General features: G+C 37.4%; 2 protein-coding genes across 12 annotated transcripts in view; one reads left to right on the forward strand and one right to left on the reverse strand.

The window, feature by feature from the left end:
• Window positions 1-3,333, reverse strand: part of dnm1 (dynamin 1) — a 61,277-nt gene extending 57,944 nt beyond the window's left edge. For 7 of the 11 annotated variants that reach the window (XM_015392377.1, XM_015392361.1, XM_015392327.1 and 4 more), the window contains exon 1: window positions 2,990-3,333. In XM_015392377.1, coding sequence (XP_015247863.1) covers window positions 2,990-3,150 — 161 coding nt within the window. In that variant the 5' untranslated portion in view covers window positions 3,151-3,333. The remainder of the gene's footprint in view (window positions 1-2,989) is intronic. The other 4 variants (XM_015392403.1, XM_015392393.1, XM_015392317.1 and 1 more) reach the window with 1 other exon arrangement.
• A 1,930-nt stretch (window positions 3,334-5,263) lies between these two features.
• The window catches only part of ciz1 (CDKN1A interacting zinc finger protein 1), a 12,801-nt gene continuing 5,808 nt past the window's right edge, over window positions 5,264-12,256 (forward strand). Inside the window, exons 1-8 of the mRNA XM_015392781.1 lie at window positions 5,264-5,422; window positions 5,908-6,101; window positions 7,633-7,760; window positions 7,937-8,142; window positions 8,345-8,465; window positions 8,595-8,676; window positions 10,436-10,518; window positions 10,610-10,686. Of these exons, the coding sequence (XP_015248267.1) occupies window positions 5,944-6,101; window positions 7,633-7,760; window positions 7,937-8,142; window positions 8,345-8,465; window positions 8,595-8,676; window positions 10,436-10,518; window positions 10,610-10,686 (855 nt within the window). The 5' untranslated portion in view covers window positions 5,264-5,422; window positions 5,908-5,943. The remainder of the gene's footprint in view (window positions 5,423-5,907; window positions 6,102-7,632; window positions 7,761-7,936; window positions 8,143-8,344; window positions 8,466-8,594; window positions 8,677-10,435; window positions 10,519-10,609; window positions 10,687-12,256) is intronic.

Consider the following 12,256-nt stretch of genomic DNA (forward strand, 5'->3'; position numbering starts at 1 on the left):
ATATATATATATATATGCATATATTATATTGGTATATGTTATATATATGCATATAATTTAAACATATATTAGAAAGTGATATATTAGTGATGATGTCAAATATATGCCAATTAAATATTTTCCTCTCTCAGAGGTCAGAGATATTCTTATAACTTCCTTAAATGTTATTCCATCTACAAGGGCAACTTTATATACATTATAGCTAAACTTACAAAACAAGGGTAGAACTATTTAAGAATTGCAGCAGGGTGTTTATTCAACTGAGGGTCCTTACAAAATATAAATCCCACATTTACCATAGAGAACTAGATTGCACCATGTATATTTATCTTGAAATGCTCTGAATTTCCATATCAATTCCTTTTTTGGACCATATTTTTTCTCACACACTGTTTAAAGTTGATCACTGCTGCACTTTATGGAATGGAAATGTTCATTTTCCTGCTAAGCTGCTGCTCATGCACTGTGTGAAAGCTTTACAAAACAATTTTTTTTTTGTATATACAGGATTTATACAAAATGACAATTAAACTTGTCTAAGTGATCTATTAAACCACTGAGAAATGGTTTGATGCAGCTGACCTGGGAAGCAAAGATCAAAATGTGATGACAGACATCAAACTAGACAGCCAAAGCTCAAGAGACATCAGAAGGCCACTGGTAACACAGCGAAGGTCAAACAAAGCAAAAGATAACAGAAACAGATTCTGCTTGATGAACAGCAGTATCCACATCAATCTCTGACATAAAGTGACTCTTTAAATTGAACTTAATTAAACTAATTTCAACCAATTTTAATGGATCAGTTTCTTAAATGACAGCTGGAGGTAAAACCAACTGATCTTAAAACACAAATCTTTAACAGAATATCACTAAACTGTGTCGATTTATCCACTTCCACTTTTTCCAGTGTTGCATATCTGTTTAAAAAGGGTCATGGGATACACAATGACTTTGCTATAAAAGATTTAAGTATTTAACAAAGCATTACATCAAATTATCTTAGTGACAGAAGGAAAACAGCCTTTGAACTCTGTTGTCTGATGTCTCTACAATATGGACATAAAGAGGAAGTTAGAAATGGGAAGGTGAAAAAAAGGGTAAACACACAGTGTTTTATGGTTCTATTGATGTAACCAAATAAAGGCACAAAACATTTGGGTTTGGAGATGAATAGGTAGAGCAGGATTCTTGTAGCTGAATTTAGAGCAATTAAAAAAACAACTGGTGCTGTTTTACACTGATAAAAAAATGCTGGTCCAGCAAACAAATACCATCTTTTTGTAAGAGCTTTTTAGCTCGCTTGATAACTCCAGTCTCTGTGGTAAAGATACGTTATCTGCTGGAAGCTGTTACTATGACAACAGCCCTGTGAATGCAGCGTAGCATTTTCCAAAATGAGGGTGAAGAGAGCTTGAACCGCTTGAGGAAACAAAGTGTTAATAAATCAGTCTAAGAAGTGCAATAAAAAGTATTCATGTTGTTAATGCAAATTAAGATGGGGATAGATATCTAAACTGCAACTACATTAATCACAAAACACTCACACAACGTCTAATAAATTAGGAAAATGTGATCAGATATTTAAGAAAATAAAAAAAAATACTCAATACAACGATAAGAAAAAAAAAATGATTTTCAGAAATTGCCAAAAACCAAATAAAGAGTATTTATTCAGAACAAATTCAAAACTTTGGACACATTAAGCCATAAACCATCAAAATGTTCACATCTTCCCTTCTTTGCTCACTAAAATATCAAACGTGGGCTCTAAAATGGATGGCTCTGAGGAACTGGACAAAAAGATTATGAACAGCATGAAGGTGGGGATGATCTAATAGGCTACCAAATTTTACATCCAAACAGTCATTTTAAACTAAGATATGGATTTGATTCAGTTTAATTCAATTCAGCAACCATTACAATGATGTTTAATTTAATATGTTTTTCCTTTTCTGAAGTTTATTTCATGTGGTGGCTATGATTTCCTGATTATAAAGACATGTAAACAGAAAACACAACCTGCTCTCAGTAAGGATGGAGATCAGCTATGAATCAGCTACCTGAACTATGGTGGAAACTTGTATAGAATTACCTCTGGATCTATAGCTGGACATATCTATGAACCCAGAGGAATCAGTGAATATGATGCATTTCCAATGTGACCTCACTTTTTTCACTTAGACAAATAATGGTGAATGCTGAATCATCCACTAAACATCCCCCCCAAAAAAACAAGCATTTCTCTTTAAAAAATAAGGCTTTTTTTGCACCCATACAGCTTTGTGTGTAGTAAGCTTTACACACAACATTATAGATACTGGTAGACAGATGGTTTGAGCTGAGCTAAAAGGGCTCAAAGCTCAGGTGGACTCAGTTTCCCCACACTGCAAGGTCACTGTCCACTGCAGCAAAGAAGATCAGATTTGCAACACTTTGCTTTATTTCATGTCTTTCAGTAAAAATAGCATCTCTGACAGACAGAAAAACAACCAGAACAAGGTCTGGCAGCATTATTTCTGCAGATGGTTCAGAATTAAATAGGCTGGAGGGGAAACCAAAATGAAGGCTTGTCATGTAAGCAACATAACCTGGCAGAAACTGTGCGCGCGGCACAGAAAATGACCTAAAATGACTTTGATCCCCTAAGAATCTTTCTTATGGAGGCAGTAAATTAGGGGTCTATGCCTATTTTTACGATAGTTATCTAACGGGGAATTCTGGTCCTTGAATGCATCATGCGAGAGTAAACAGATAAACTTCACCGGGGATTTATGTAGGCCCCACTAAATAATCGGCTTGCCGGAGCGTTTGTCGGTGACAGAAAGTGCGAATAAACAGAAATAACCCGGATAATCGTGCGCCACTTTGGAGCGCTCGGTTCTTAATGTGTCCTTTGGAAAGACTTTGAACCTGCTTTATAATAACATAGATGCAAAGCGGGCCGAATGCACCTCCATCCCCCGCACCATCAGATAAAGCTACTTACTTCCCGACGAAGTTCTCCAGAACCGAGCTCTTCCCGGCGCTCTGGCCGCCGACAACCGCGATCTGCGGCAGATCCAGGTTCGCGTTTTGGCCGATGGCAGAGAAGGCATCCTGCATGCGGTTTACCAGAGGAATCAGATCCTCCATCCCTCTGTTCCCCATCTTTGCGGTGCTAGAGGAGGGTCTAACCTCTTTGTCAGCGCAGGGACCCTGCTGTTCAGAATGAGCTTTATGATTTTATTTTGATTCTGTCACGCTTTACTTCTCTGTTTGCTCCCTCATCTGCAGGCCTGCATCGGTGTCAGATAACCAAAGAGACAGGACTCTGTCCACAACAATCCTCAACAATCACCGCAGGGGGCGGAGGAGGAGGAGGATCTCTATCCATCCCTGAGGCAGGGGCGGAGCTAGATGGGGGTCCGAGGGGGGTATGGCCACCCTTAGTCAATCACAGGCCACCCTTACCATTTATTTCTCTCTAATATAGATGGCAGCAGTAATAATCTCAACTGGAATATTCAAAATATTTTGATTTTTCATGTATTAACAATTACTTGACAACAAAGACACAGTGGTTAATTATGCACCTCAATATACTAACATTAAAAAGGAGGATAAGTACAGAATTCAAGCAGAAATAGATTTTGTGTTTTATGGGGTAAAGAGAAAATCATGTGTCTCTACAAGTCATCTGAGTCTTCAGTGAAACAGATAAATAACTATTTTAATAAAAACGATATTTTAGTAGGCTACTTGTAAATATCAATTTTATGCAGAATGATTATTGATAGAAGTAGGTAAGTAATGACAATGGAAATGATGTTCGCCCCAAACTCAAACCTGAAAGAATTTTATCAACTATACCTTTTATCCAGAAAGCACGGATGTTTGAATATATATTTATCTATTTGTTAGCAAAGGCTGTGGGAAAGTGTAGTTTGTCTTTATTTTGAAAATATGGATGTTTTGCTCGTTAATTTTCCTGTTGGAACAGGGTAGATTGACAGTGAGGTTTTGGTGCCTATGTATTTTCAGCCATCCCTTAGTGTACATTGTTATTGCCTGGCCACCCTTATAAAAAAATTCTGGCTACCCCTCTGACCTGGAGTACATTCAATTGACCACTTGGTGGCGTATTTTCCTTTTCTTTCTGAAATGTGTTTCTTTCCCTCTCAGAGTGTTTTTCATGAATTTCTTATAGAAGCGCTTTTGTTATTTTTCTTAATATCGCAAATTGGCGTTTGTTGTTACAATTTTTACCGTCAAAAATATCCATATTTATTGAATGACACAAAGGTAATAAGGTCTTGTCCTGGATTCCAATAACACTATTGGCTTGAAATTTTGATTTTCAAAGGATTTCACTGAGTGCCCTATAAGGGGTTAAAAACATTTCACTGTTTTATATTAACATTATTAGTTTTTATAATTCACTTAACCCTTACTTAATCATAAACATAAGCAAAGGTTTCAAGTTGTAATGGATAAAAATCTTGAAGCCAGAATTTTGAAATGTGAACAACTATTTAAGGCTTAAATAATACCTATGGTTTAAGCAGTAACTTTGAATATTATATTCATTTTTTCCCACATTACAAATTAAATTAAAACTATCAGATTGAAACCTAAGTTTGACTTCTAGTCTCGTAATGGTGTTTTCTGAAGAAAAATTCACCTTGTAAGACTGATTATGAGAGAATTAGGAGACAAAATCCACACGTTTGGATATTAAAGTTTACATTCAAAGCAACAAATATGTACGTTAACATTCATTCAGGTATATAATTATGACTTTAAACTTATTTGATTTTGTGTATATTTTCCTTTCAGTGTCCTATATCTTGCAAAGTCAGAGTTTTGAGTTTCAAAATCAAAGCTGCAAAGAAATGTTAAAAAACCCATTTAAAAACTACTCCAACAATCACATTTGGACTGGATTAAAACCTTCTTGTTCATTCACTCATGGTTTCTGGTAACTTGGAAAAAAACATGTTGATTTTAAAAACATATTAGGACTACTTAGTTCAAACTAAACTATGTGAATATGGCTATTACTATAACATGCATTCACTTTGCACAATATAAACACAGTAAAACCATTCTATTTTAGAATTTAAATATTTAATCTTTTCACTGCATGTAGCTATCATTGTCTTTTTCGTTGGAATATTATCTGAATTAAAATAATTTCATCCTAGGATAAAACAAAATTACTCTTAATAATTCACAATGCCGCAGTTCTCCTTTTTTAGTTTCCAGGGGAACCACAAGGGGGCGATATAGTCCAGTAATTTCCTTTATTTTTTCTGTGGGGTTTTGGATTTCAGGGGAGCAGGTTCGCAGCGAGTAGTTAACTCAACAATATGACTTTTGCTAGAAACTAAAACCAGCGTCCTCATTTTGTTCTTTGCATCAGAATCAAAGGAAGCCCGAGGTAAAGTGTACAAAGTTATTTTAAACGGCTATATCGTTGAAATAGCCGGCTAGGTGAAAACTGTGCTAAGCTAACCTGTTGTTTTCTATGTGAGTGATGGCTAACATAACATTAGCGTCACTCACGTTAGACAGGTGTAATTATATTTAGCTAATAACCTCAACTAACTATTAGTAACCTGCTTCTATGTGATTATACGATATCCTCTCGCTGGAGGTGTTACTTTAAATGCGGATTTTATTTTGTTCTGTTTTTCATTCGGAGCTAAGTTAGCATAAAGTTAACGTTGATGATTTAAGCTAACGTTAGCCAGTAGCTCTGTAATACGAGAGTAGCCTGATGTCTGAGGCTGTGCGCAGGATTATAGTGTTTGTCAAACCGCAGGTCCCTCAAGGACAAATTAAAGCCGTTATTCTTAATATTTTACCATCCGATTCAAGGTTCTTATACTGTAAAGACTTTTGCACGTTTGTCTGACATCGCAGTGCGAACCAGCAGAGGGTATTGTCGTTTCTGCAGTGATGTTCAACCCACACATCCATCAGCAGCAGCAGCAACAACAACAGCTTCACCAACACCTGCGACAGCTGCAGCAACTTTTCCAGCAGCAGCCTCCACCCCCTCCTCCAGCGCAGCCGCCTCCCGCTCATCATGTCGGTCATCACCACCAGACTCCTCGGTAAGACCGTTAACTCGACCCCGGGGATTATTTGAGGCCCTTCGGTGTGAAAGATGTTCAAACTTCTGGCGGCGGAGCTTGAATTGAAAACAGGATCCACAGAAACATGCTTTCGAGCTCTTACTTCCAGTCTCTTGGCATGGTGTTCATTATTTTATTGTTTTATTTACATTATGTTCAGTTAAACAACAGGTTTCAATTCATCATGGCATAATATGAAAGGGTTATGTTTGTTTTGTCTGTTGTTTACCTAATTGTATTGTATTTGTTTACAATAAAAGGAAAAAAATAAAATATCAAGTGAGACTAAAATGAAATTGTGTAGCTTACATGCAAACTATAACTTCTTGTGAAATGCTACCTTCCTTATCACCCCTAAACACAACACCTTGTGGGAAATACTCCTTTCTTTAAGTAAGTAATTTGTCAGAGCTTCTAGGATGATGGATGAAAATAGATTTTAGGGCAGCCTAAAGCCTCCTTCTCTCTAATTAAGCCATAAATGAATAAAAAAATAAATAACAGTCAGTTCAGATGATTTATGAAATATGTGAATCAGGAAATTGTCTATATACCAAACTGATCGATTGTTGTTCTCTACCTAAAGCTACAGTGTGTAATAATTACAGGGATATACAGTCAGAAATGTAATATATTATACATAACTATGTTTTTTATCATCATCTATGAGCTCAGCCTCTTAACCTTAATATTTGCGTTGCCTTAGAATTCTTTATTTATAATTACATAGGAGCGGGTCTCGCAGCCATGGAGGCAGACATCTTTGCGCTACGGCAGCGCAGAGCCAACAAACTAGCGATTGCGAGATCGCCCATTACGCTCGAAAGTAACTACGGCAAGTTGAGAGAGATGAACTGAGACGGTACTGAAATCTATACCCAACACAGACTAATGAAATACTATCTGTAAAATTATCTATGTAAACAAACCTATCACTTGAGAAGGTAGGTGATGCGGACGTCGTGGAAGACATTTTGTCCCGTAACGCTCGCCGTACTGTTGGGGGGGAGGAGAAGCGGTGGGGGGGGATGTTCATGTTGCTGCGGTCTGCAGTCTGGACGTTAGATGTCGCTGAAAATTACACACTGTAGCTTTAAAAAAACACTTTCGATTTTTAATGTTTTTATTTGAAAAGTCAATGTATAACATGGATGCATAAACACCGAATTGTATTTTAGTGTTAAATTATGTTTAAAGTAACAGATTAATTAAAAATTTCTCCGGACCTTTACTGGTTGATGATTTTCTTTATTTGGACCCTGCTGATTTTTAATTCGTTACCCATGGGTTAGAGCCTCCAAAGACTAAAGGCTGAAGGGAAACTTCACCTCTCAGCTGTCAAAGACTTAATTTGCTCAGTTAATTTAGACTTTTCTTTTTTTATGATGAGTGAAACTATGACTTCTTTTTTTTTTTTATTAGAATGTTCAGGCTTTAAAGAAAGCTTTTATGCTCTGGAGGGGAAAAGGGTATGCATATTGGTGAATATTTACTATCTGTCTTTGTGCAGTGCCATTCCCGTTCCTACTCAGGCGGCCCCTCCACCTAGGATGGTCAACTTGTGCCAGACAACCCAAACAACCCTCATTGCCCCCAATCCAATGTTGCAAAGTGCTATCCTGATGCAACAGATGCAAGGTACAGCTTGTAGTCGTCTTTATAACGCAGTGCCCTGAGATAACAGTAGAGTTGGATTTTTTGAAGTTGGAAGTACTAATGTTGTCAGGTTGCTTTTTTTCCTGTTTTAGTCTAAACCTATACACTACTAACAAAGCCCATCTATCGGTCTGCTCTCATGCTGCTTTTTCATCCAGGTAACATGCGGGGCTTTGGGATGGGTGGGCAGCAGTTCCGGCAGTTCTTTACTGCAGGAGCCAGGTCATCACTACTCGGGCCAGTTCCCATGGGAATGGCCATTAAATCCCCCATCATGGGTTTCCCAGCTGCACGAGCCTTCCACCCGCACTCTCGCTTCTTCAACGCCGGAACAGCTTCATCCTCCTCCTCCATCTCTGCAACAGTAATAACAAAAAAATCATTTTATTTATATTTCTGTGTTTGTGAAACTCCTGTTGTGAATATGGAAGATGATCGTATTGCATTTGAATACATTTTTGAATTGAAAATATTAATTTTGACTAACGTTAACAATTTATGTACATTGCTGTTGCAACAGCTGCATTTAATGCAATAGAAGTATAATGATTTGTCTCTGTGTGCAGGATGCAGCAGCTCGCCAGCCAGACAGGAAGAGGGATAGTGAGCAGATGGCTTCAGGAAGCCCCGACAACCAACCGGCTGCAGCTAACAGCACAGATGAAATGGCTGACGAGACTCAGACAGGTACGTATCTGCTGTTACAGATGAAAAGATTAGCGTGGTGTCAATTTAAAGTGTTCTACATAGTGAAATATAACAAAGCACGCCCATAAATGGTAAAGTTCTATATGTCTTTGAATTTCTTGTTGACAGATGGTGCTGTGGAAGGAGGAAATAGCCAGATCTCTGAGGAGCAACTTGAAGAACCTGTAACAAAGCGGCAGAAGACAGACAGGTGTGCGCATATTTATTTTTTTTGTTTTCTTGTTAGCTAGAGTATATTTCAACTCTTTATTGACCGTGGTAAAAAATGAATACCAAATATAGAGGAGCTGTCACATCGTAATAATCCATATAGATAAATTCATCACTTTGACATGCTTGCTTTTTCATAGCATAAGTAGATTACTGTCATTTATGGTCAACATAAGTTTGCATAGTGATTATGAAGTCTCTAAATCATTTAATATGACATACAAATCCATCACAACAAAATTAGTGCATTAATAGAGCATAATACTGCTCTATTCAGATATTAAGAATATTGCATACACACACTATCTGATGATTTAGATGTAGTATACATTTTTTTTCCTTTTTTCCTTTTCTTCTTCTGTTTTTCTACTCTATTTACATTGCAGTGTCCATATAAACTGTTAAACTCCCTGCATAATTAAAATAAAGCAATTTATATGCATGAAACAAGTGGAGCAGTATGGCAATTGCCACACTGCTACACTTGTGAAAGTAAAATCTGTTGGGCTCTTTTTGGCATAAAGACAATTATTCTTATTGCCGCATTGCCAGACAGGACACTGTAAAAAAAAAAAAAAAAAGATGTAATATACATGTATTGATGACATTGTTTTAGTAATTACATATTACATAAAATTCCAAGATTTTATATCAAAACTGAATCACAAGTATATGTCTGTTAATGCTATAGTATTTTTATTTTTGCAAATTGTGCATACATGATGTCATATACTTTGATGCTGTGTCTGTGTCTTGCTTCCACTTACTGTGCAATTACCTGTAAAACGTCTTTCCTGAGCCAAATTTTTGCAGCCAAATGCTACACATGTAGGCATTTTTATGGCGCAACTCCATGAGAATGGGGAGTACCAAGATGGCTGCAGTTGACTGCAGTTTTTTCAGCCTATCAGCAATCTAGTGAAAAAGTAGAGATCAGTGGTTTAAATATTAAGGAACACAAACTGTGCTACAAATGAACACAGGAAAAGGTTAATCAGTGATGCTTCAGTCCAATACTGAATAGTAGTAATACAATAGAAACAAACTTTTGCTGCCTCCAAAACAGGAAATGTAAAAAGTTAGAAAATTATATTAGCTGGGGATGCAAACAATTACTCTACTCAACATTACGTTAATTAGTTTTATTATATATATATTATGACATATATATGTTTTATTATCTATATTAAACATTGCTCCATTTGACGGATAAATTCCACTTTGAACAAACAGTCTTTAATTCCAGTCCATGGCTTCTGGAGTCCTTCATCCTTCCGATGTGCCTTAGCACTTAATTTGCAATCAAGGACAACTTTAGTCTACGTGGAAGTGCTGTACGAATAGTACTGGCAGTAAGAAAGGAGTTAGGAAGACGAAGCATGATGCCTTCTCATTAAGAATAGGAACCTCCTGAGGTTCCTTATCTGCTGCTAAGGACCTGTATGGATTCCCACAGTCCTTTGCATGAAAGGATATTGGACACAGCCCATCTCATGTTTAACAAAATTATGTGATTTCCTAACGTGTGTTCTTTGAGAGACATGCACCTTCATATGTTTGTGGTTTTGTAAGTGAGAGTTTCACCTGTTCCCTACATTTGTGTAACTTTGGTTTTTGTAGTCTTTTTGGAAGGCGTCAGTCCCAAATTGACCAATTTTTTATGTTAGCTTCTATTTGGATTGATTCAAGTTGAGCTTATTGTAAGGCTTTAATGTCTAAAACAATCATGTTTGTCTCAGGTCAGAGGAGCCTAAAGAGCAGACTGTGGTGGAGAGAACCGCTCAGTCAGAGAGCGCCAACGCAGGGGACATCCAGTCAGAAGGTACCCACCCACCAACCCATTCCAAGGATTTTTTTATAGAATCTTGAAACTTTCCTATTTGAATAACTATTTGTGTTTCTGTCTATTATAGGCGGCACCAGTCAAACTGATGAAGGACTCACTGGGCAGGCGGATGATCTGCCGATGGAGGAGACCAATGCTGATGATGTAAGAAAAACTAAACACAAGAGGAAGACTATGAAGGAAAAAATCTTTTTTTATTTTAGCTAATTCAAATAGCAGTTGATACCAAACAGAGCTACAGTGGCTTCCTATGGAGTTCAGAACAGTATAGAATGTTGGTAGTTCTCGCCCCTGGGTTCCACTGAAAGCGTTCGCACGGCGGATTCTGCGAAGCACCCTATTCAAACGGGAGAGTATCAGAGCGAAGCGGTTGGACTCCTAACGTGAGGATTTGATCATCACACAGTAGTAGTATATACATGTGGGCTTTAAATAGAACAATCAAGTGATTATGTGGCCAGTGCAAGCGCTCGCTACACATGCATGCATGCTCTTTATCTGGTCACCTTACCTTTTAGCTCGTGCTTTTTTCCTCTCTGGTATTCTCTTTTTAAAACAGATTAGTTGTGCCATATAAAATAGTGTGTCCCCCCCCCACCTCCATAATAAACATTTCGTTGTCCATGGTGTCAAATGAAATGAGATTCTCCGGTGACTCCCTGCTGAAGCTGCACGTGATGTTGCTTTTTTTTTTAGAGTAAAATTGGATCATATATGGACATGTAATGTTTAACTTTGAAATCCCACTGAATCTATTTTGCTTTTTAGCAACCGACTTACTGCCTGAATTTTCCACTCTACTCTAGATTGACAATAACTGAAAGCATTAAGAGTGAAAAATAGACCAGCCGTATTTTAGAGAAGTGTCCAGAGGACCACACCTCTGGGGCGCTTCTAGGACACTCTGAAACTTTTGTAAACAACTTTATACGAAGAGGATGTGATCTATTAAAAAACAAACTTGCCGTGGAACAATGCCGTCTCCCACCTATTAGGACGTATATTTTGAAATAGAGGCAAAAATCATGAAACATGATGAGGAGAAAAACTGAACCAAAGTCCTTTCAGACATTTAATATAACACCATATTAAATGTTAATCATAGCTCGACATCATTGTAAGCTTCCAATATCATAGTCCAGTTTATACTTGCACTGGTGAGCTATGACTACTCAGGAGGACCTGTCAAATAAATAAAAAAGGAAATGAGTAACTTTGCAAGGACCATTTGTAACTGAATGAGGGCCAAACATGAGGTGGTGCCTAACACTTGTGGGTTAGGTAAGAAAATAGTTTTTTTTTTTTTATTTTTTTATATGGTTTCATGAATGTGAAATATCTTTTGCATAATGCCATTTTTGGCTTTTGGGCATGCACTCTTAGTATAGAACACATCCAATCTTAGATTAATGAGACCCGAGGTATGGGTAGAGGTGAGTATTGGCATGAGTGTTGCGATTCGATACATGTCGCGATACTTGAGTCACGGTACGATATTATCACGATATTGCAGTATCACTATATATTGCCATATTTTCCCCAGCTATCAAAATCAAATGATGAGATAAAACGGCAAGTGCTTTATATCTTCATCAGAAAATATTGATTAGGTATTATTTTCCATGTTGTTTGGGGTTTTCTTCCACTGTGACTGCCTCAAATACAGATTTGGTGCTGCACGCACAGTTAAAGGGCTCCACAGCGCTTTCTGCCA

Source organism: Cyprinodon variegatus, unplaced genomic scaffold (assembly GCF_000732505.1).
Source record: "Cyprinodon variegatus isolate N-32 unplaced genomic scaffold, C_variegatus-1.0 Scaffold23, whole genome shotgun sequence".
Taxonomy (NCBI): domain Eukaryota; kingdom Metazoa; phylum Chordata; class Actinopteri; order Cyprinodontiformes; family Cyprinodontidae; genus Cyprinodon; species Cyprinodon variegatus.